Genomic DNA, 7900 nt, shown 5'->3' on the forward strand with positions numbered 1-7900 from the left:
GGGGGGCTCTGATACACACTAAAGTTTGAGAATCACTGATCTAGAGAGATTTATGAGACCGCCTGAAAATCTAGTTTGGATTAAAAATCATGATTTCTGTAAGAAACACTGCAATTTTTAAAAATAGAAACATTTCTAATCCTTTTATTCTACTCCTTCTTGGCCAAACAATTTCAATAGATTTAAAAAAAAAAAAAAAGGGAGTTGAAGACACGTTGACTTTGAGAGTGCCAGATGCGTGGGTTAAATTATCTTTACGGCAAGGTAGTTTCTCTCTATCAGAAGCCAATGACAAAACATTAGGATCTAAGTGCCGCTGTGGGACATGACAATTACGGGAAAAACGGTATTTCTACGGGCTCCTCTGAGTCTCACAGATGAAAATGACCTCCTAAACCATTAGCTTATGCTGTGAAGTTGGCTACTCTCTCACGTGTTGTGACTGTTTAGACTTCGTCATGTAACCTGTCACTTTCTGAATAACCTTTGCGGGGGGGAGAGGATGGGGAAGGTTGGCGTTAGGAGCCGTCTAGTCGATTTCGACTCATAGCAACCCCACGTGATAGAGTAGAATGCCCCATCGGGTTTCCTAGGCTGAGCAGATCGTCAGGTCTTTCTCCCGCGGAGCTGCCGGGTGGGTCTGAATTCCCACCCTTTGGTGTAGCAGCCAAGCGCTTAACTGTTCCTGCCACCAGCGCTCCTTTGGGGGATGAAGGAATTGATAAAACACTGACATCCTGCACTGCTTACTATTTATAAATCTAGCTACTAGTTACTCTTCAGTGTTTAAGTACAGCCTCCTAACCATTATCTATAAAATAAATGTGGACAAATACGTAAGGACTTATGATGAATATATAGATAAATGGTAGGAATTCTGAATTTTCCAGATTTAACGAACTCTAATGTAGCAGACAGAGGTATGGTGATGAAATATGGAGAATAAGCAAGAATACTGCTTCATCTTTAGCTGCTAGGAATAAATGATGATTATAGATACAGAGAGAGAGGAGATCAAAAGACAAAATGAGAGGAAGGAAAGAGAACCAGAAGAGGAAAAAACTTTGTTGGTTTGTTCATTCATTCACTCATGCATTCACTGATAAAATATATATTTAACTGATCTCTGTGAAATACTAAGAACTTCATTGACAAGGGATATCATAGGGTGTGATCATTTTTTTGTCTTTCCAGAAATATGTACCTCTCCCCCTTAAAAAGGCACTGACTTCCTAGGACTCAGAATTGGGTTATTATTCTTTAAAACAGAAAAATATGAAATATTTTTAAGTGAAAAATACTGCCAAGCACAAGAGTCTACCTCATTTATACTGGAATCCCTCCGGATATTGTAAAATAATACATTCTTACAGACAGACTCCAACAAAAGCTGCTGTGCTTACTCACAAGTCAGGCTTCCTGAGGTAACCTCAATCCAAGGGGCAGTTTTAGACCCAAAGTGTACAAAAGAGAAAAAGGAAATTAAAATAAAGGCCTTTCTGAGTCTTACAGGAATGCTGATCTCATCAGAAGTCTTTCCATTCCATACACACCACAAGAGACGTCAGATTATGAAGCTAAGAGCTCTCTTTGGTCCAGTGGTGGCTGTGAAAACCAGGCTCTGATCTTAGAAATGCCAGAATGAACAGGAAAAAGACAAAGGAAGGAAGGAGCGCGCAGAGGGGGAGACAGTGGAGAGACACACAGGCAGTGGGCAGTGGGAAAGAACAAGCAACGGAGACCACCAGGACAGATACCCAACAGCAGCGAATGGCAGTGGAGAACAGCTCTTGTGATGAACAAGAAAAGCGGCAAGGCTGGCATGGTTGTGCGGTCAGGAGGAAACCAACATGCCTTGGACGTCCCTTCCAGCGGCCCTTTGGCACAGGGTAAGCACACTGCACACCGACAGCAGAGAACTGCACGCTACAGCAAGATCCCTCCGAAAGAAGAACCTACACATCTTCAGGCCACACGACAGTCTTCAGACCAAGAGAGGCCCACCGTGTGCATGTTGACACAAGGCCCGGCAAATTACTGTCAAGACTATTTCTCACCTTCCACCCCCATGGCCCTGAAATCAAAGGGCCACGGCAATTACAAACACACTATAAAAACAGCACGACAACAACCTACTGAGGGAGTGCTCGGTTTTTCTAAATTCAGGCAGAATGCAAAAAATCTGGACAGGCTTTCGTACAAACGGTTAAAATAGAATTTAAGCAATTTATGTTTCAATTGTTTCTAAAAAGTTAGTTTATTATCCAATCATGTGAGGTAAACAAGACATCGTTAGCAGCTATCAAGTCGGCCCCCGGCTCATGGCGACCCCATGCACAAAGGAATAAAATGCCGCCCAATCCTGCACCAGCCCCATGATCCGTTAGGGACGGGACCACTGTGATCCATAGGGTTTTCACTGGCTGATACTTTGGAAGTAGATTGCCAGGTCTTTCCTCCTAGTTTGTCTCAGTCTGTAAGCTCTGCTGAAACCTGTTCAGCATCATAGCAACAGGCAAGCCCCAAATGAGAGACGAGTAGTGGCCATGCATGAAGTGCACTGGCCAGAGATGGAAGCCGGGTCTCCCGCACAGAAAGTGAGAATTCTACTACTGAACTACCATTGACCCTGCCAAGAGACATTAGAGTATACCCAGTTCTGAGATGGAACCCAGATAATGCAAGTACCCCTCACGAGATCTGGTCCTCAGGTTCAGACAGGAAAGACCACTGTAAGTGCTGGTCCAATAGAGAAGCATTACATCTTCCCTATGGCAGACAGCCCTGGAGGAGTCTTTTCTCATCCATCCTCCTTCCAAGGACTTTCCTCTTCTCCCCCACCAAGTCCCATACAGAAAGAACAATGAACAGCACTAACATCTCCACACCGTGGGGCTTCTTTAGGCCCTCTCTCTACAAAGAATTCTCTTCAACTCGAAAGTTTTAAATCAAGCTTATCCTTTTGATCCTGAATTGTACTCACTCCTTAAGCATTCTGGACCTCTCCCTTTATATTGTAGCTGGTTTGCAGTACGTTCTCTACATTTCTGCTGGATACAGTTAAAAGTGCTGCTGTACTTAATTCTTTGAAGCCTCAAACTGGGTCTAAGGGAAGCTATACCCGGCGCTTACACGGCGTGAGAACAATTTAATGTGATGTCTTGCCAGAAATGATAAACTGTGGCGGGCTGATAAGAAAATCTCGGAGTTCAGATTTCAGATGTAGTTAACTTTCAGGCACAGTGTGCTTGCCCAGGCAAAGTCTAAGGTTGTGGCAGACTCTGCAAAGCTGCTGACATCATGAGGAGGTCCTGTTTCCACCACCAGGATGCTCCTTCTGCCTCAAAGAAGAAAAGATCACAGCTGACTCTTCCTTTGAAGGTGAAACACATTTCTGTAGCCTTGAATTCAACTCGGTCAACAGGAGTCTTGAACTGATACTTATCATGGTATCAACATTCAGAGTACACAATTACAAGTACATAGCATATACTTAACCAGCATTATGCTTTGCATTTTAAAAAATAAACTGAAGCCCACTGGAATCAACACAATTTAAACAGAAAATCGTTGTTGTTAGTTGCCATGGAGTCAGGTCCCCGATCATGGCGACCTCACGGATAACACAAGGAAACACTGTGCTTTCCTGTGCTATCCTCACAACTGCTGGTGTGTCTGAGCCCACTGCAAACCTTACGGATAACAACAAATACAAAACACACTGCTCTCTATCTTCAACACTCTTGTTTTGGGGTCTCACTACATAGATGGTATATTTGGAAAGGGAGCTACAAAACTGGCCGAGTATCTCCATAACACACGTATGAAAAAGCGGTCTTATGTGATGCTGGTCCAATTCTTCAAGACAGGCTCAGCCACACACACTAAACGCAAACCCCAAGTCTGACTACAGCTGGAAATGGACATGTTGCTGCAAGTCAAGTGGCCTCAATGCCTCGATTCAGTTTACACACACAAACTCATCTCTCTCAAGAAGTGTGTTTTTCTTTTCAATTCAGTTCGTAAGTTTTAAAAGCTTTTCAGACGTGAACTCAGTAGTGCCGCCTGCAGCAGAGATGACCTTGGGATTATATGATTGAAAAACCAGTCAACAAAAGGCTGTATTGGAAACCAGGCACCCACCCTCACTGACAATACTCTCTGTGCCTCAGACACAGAGGAAACCAAGTGGATCACTAGGGCCTCGGCAGGGATCATTAACAGAACGGGAAACAGGGAAGGAAAATGATACTTGAGTCTGTAGAATGGAAAAGAGCACGGGGAAATTGTAAAAAAAAAAAAGAGAGAGGGGCAAAACAACCCTTATGAACTAAAAATATTTTATTTACCCTCCCATCTCCATGCATGCATCTCTGGAAGAATAAGTGGTTAACTCAGCAAGTGAGTCACCATATTAAACAGATGTAAACAAATTACAGAGTTCATACTAAATCTTACTCATCTATCTTCACACAAGTCCCTAAATAGTCTTTGGCTATTTCAAGTATATTCATATAATCTGAAAAGGAAATGGTATAATAATATCATATTGTACAATGTATTATAGGTGTGTGTGTGTGTACGTGTATAAATAAAGCCAAAAAAGCCAGTTGCTGTTATGTCAACTCAGACTCACTGGGGACCTCATGTGAATCAGAGTAGAACTGCACTCCCCCGGGTTTCCAATGGCTGATTTTTTGGAAATAGATCTCCAGAGCTTTCTTTTGAGGCACTTCTGGGTGGACTTGAACCTCCAACCTTTCAGTTAGCAGCTGAGAGCATTAGCCTTTTGCACCACCCGGAGAATCCACATATATATACACACGTATACATACACACACGTTTATTTTTACTGTTTTCTCTCGAGACCACCAAGGAGCTGGGCAAAAAAAATTCAGAGACTGGCAGGCACTTACCGAAGATTCACTGTCTCTAATGAGGAAGTCCCCTTCCACGCCCCGCTCGTTCAGGGCGCACTCCGCCTGGTGCCGCGTGACGCTCCCATAGTACCACTCTCTGCCAGCGAACCGTCCAGTGGCCGAAGGTCCGGTGTAGCTTATCTGAGGGGCGTGGGAAGGCTGCAGGGCGGGCCCGTCACTGAGGACCACCACATAGTTTTTGGGAACAAGGCCAATCTGCCCCCGGGAATTTTTACATTTCCACCATTCTGGGTCATTTTCGGGTTTCTCAATCACTTCCATCGTTTCTCCCTTCTCAAAATTGAGCTCCTCTTCGGTGACGGAGCTGAACGGGTACAGCGTCTGAACCACGTGGAGGGCTCGCGCGCCCTGGCCGTTGCTCATGGAGGCGCCCTTCCGCAAGCTCCGAAAGCTTGGGGAATCCGCGCTCGCTTCGTCCACCTCCTCCATGACATAGTTGGAAGGAAACCAACCGATCTGCCCGTTGTAGCTTCCTCGCCACCAACCGTCACTGCACTTCTCCATGACGATGACCCGGGACCCTTTCACCAGGGACAGCTCGTCCTCCCTCTCGGCCAGATACGCAAACTTCACGTAGGCTGGGATGTTGAGGTCGTAGATGCGGTCGGTGCTGCTCCCGTTGGCCGGGTACTCCGCATCCATGCTGGGCGTCGGGGAGGCATCTCGCGCACTGGTCTTCCTTTTCGTTTTACCCAGGCCTGTGAAAATACAGGGAAGCACTTAGTGGGCACTCACGCAGCAGACGTACAATGAAATACTAACTAGTTATTTTTAACTGGTTAAATGATTAGTATTTGTAATGACAGATAATTAGGGTTTTGATGTAATTTAACACAAAGGGCAAAAAATCGACTGATTACAAGCTATAATTGCCATCAGAAAAAAAAAATTTTGACCGCTGCATTGTGCAGTGTGAAATTACCAAAAACTGCAAATTACTAACACTGATGTTTCTCCTTTTCTCCTAAAAAAATGCCAAAGTACCAGCAACACAAAACATAACAAAAAATAGTTGAAAGTTTCATCCTGAAATGGGATACACTTTTTAGAGAATTCCTGTGCCATTCAGGTAGAAATAACATATTACCGCAGACACGAACATCTTCCGCATTTTTGTACTGGATGGGAAGCTGAACATAACGCATTCAAAGACTGGTTCCAAGACGTCTAAGTCTCAGCTAGCAAAGCTTCCACTCCCCTGTCCTGCTCCTTCCCCGCCCCTCTCCCACAGTCTAGCCCTCGTTTCTCCTCCTTCACTCTATGACATTCAGTGAGTGCCCTGGAATGGCTTCCTGTCACCATAACAGGCCCTATTGGACAGAACAGATACACCTCACCTTTCCTCTCTTCCTGAAATCCCTCTTTTCTTTCAAAACAGTGGACTGATTTTCCTCAACAGGTTGTGATGAGTAAATTAGAAAAGATTAGCTGCTATGTTAAATCTAAAGCAGAATTTTTCCTACTATAATTCAAAACTCACTTTAAAAACAAAGAAACAAAAACACCAGTTGCCATCGAGTTGATTTTTACTCACAGCAACCCCACGTGTGTCAGAGTAGAACTGCGCTCCATGGGCTTTTCAATGTCTATGGTCTTCCAGAAGTAGATAGCCAGGCCCTTTCTTCCAAGGTGCCTCTGTATAGATTCAAACCTGCAACCTTTCGATTAGCAGGTGAGTGCTTAACCGTTTGAGCCACTCTGGGATTCCCAAAACCCACTAGTGAATCATAAAATTAATTTAATGGACTTTTTTTTTTTTTTAAGGGAATAAAAGAGAAAATCTTAGACTACATCAGACACAGGGTAAGTACTATTTCTTCAGTTATATATGTGAGTATGTCCCGGATTGTAATGTGAAACGTACTTCTTCCTGTAGATGAGAAAAAAAGTTTGAAAAGCCCTGAGGTAAAAATGCTTTAACCCAGTTAAAATGCACAGAATTCCAGAACATTCTCAAGAAGTGAGCCTAGGGGAGGAAGGCATGCCAGCCCCAAGTCTTTCCTGAGAGAGAGCTGCTCATCCACCAGCTCTGCTTCAAGATTCTGTATGAAAACTGTGGCCACTTGCAGCCTTTTTTTCCTCTCCAAAATGACACTAACACATTTTCATGGGTAATTTGTACCTATCTCTCCTTGATTAGTTAAACTGGAATGAAGACAGACTGGCCCTTAGAATTACTTTTATTTCTCCTGTCTTGTTGAGCAAGTGTAAAGTCATGAAGTCACGTGGACTGAAATGCTGCCTTATGTCTCCTCCACTGTGGAGACCTGGTGTGCTGCCTTCCCATGTGGACTGGTCCAGGGCCCGAGATTTCACTACCCAGGACCTATGCCCACTCCGTGCCACTCAGCAGAGCACGTCAGGCCGAAGGCACTCGAATGAGCACAGCTGGGAAGCAGGCATTCACAGGGCTTTTAAAGCGAACACAGCACTTCATCTAAGTTAACAGCTTCTGCTGTTTCTTTATGTACATTTTACTCCAGTGCATGGAAGTTTAAGAGAAACCTGGGATCTTGGGCCGAGTGTTTAAAATTTAGATTTCTACATAGGGGTAACTTGCTTCATATGAAAACATGAACCTCTAAATTTGAGAACTAACCCTTTAATAGGATCCCTGATATCACACTGGTTAAGCACTCAGCTGCTAACCAAAAGGTCGGCGGTTCGAAACCACCTAGCAGCTCTTCGGGAGAGAAGACTTGGCGATCTGCTCCCATAAAGATTATGGCCTAGGAAACCCTATGGAGCAGTTCTACTCTGTCCTACAGAGTTGTTATGAGTCAGAATTGACAGCACGCAACAACAATCCTTCCAAATGTTTTCAAATGCAGGACAGTTCAACTATGCAGCAAGAGAGCACTGTGATAATTCAACAGCTTCAAAATCCACAAGGCAGACAATTCACAAAAGTAAACAAAGTAATCAAAGACCTGAATATAAAGCCTAAAACTATAAAGTTC

The 7900-nt window shown here is 44.0% G+C and overlaps 1 protein-coding gene across 3 annotated transcripts in view; it reads right to left on the bottom strand.

Annotated features, from left to right (window-relative positions):
• The window catches only part of NCK2 (NCK adaptor protein 2), a 183692-nt gene that overhangs the window by 10229 nt on the left and 165563 nt on the right, over positions 1-7900 (bottom strand). For all 3 annotated transcript variants that reach the window (XM_023733788.1, XM_023733793.1, XM_004369300.2), the window contains one exon: positions 4917-5638. In XM_023733788.1, the coding sequence (XP_023589556.1) occupies positions 4917-5638 (722 nt within the window). The remainder of the gene's footprint in view (positions 1-4916; positions 5639-7900) is intronic.

This window comes from Trichechus manatus, unplaced genomic scaffold (assembly GCF_000243295.1).
Source record: "Trichechus manatus latirostris isolate Lorelei unplaced genomic scaffold, TriManLat1.0 scaffold00004, whole genome shotgun sequence".
NCBI classification, from domain to species: Eukaryota; Metazoa; Chordata; class Mammalia; order Sirenia; family Trichechidae; genus Trichechus; species Trichechus manatus.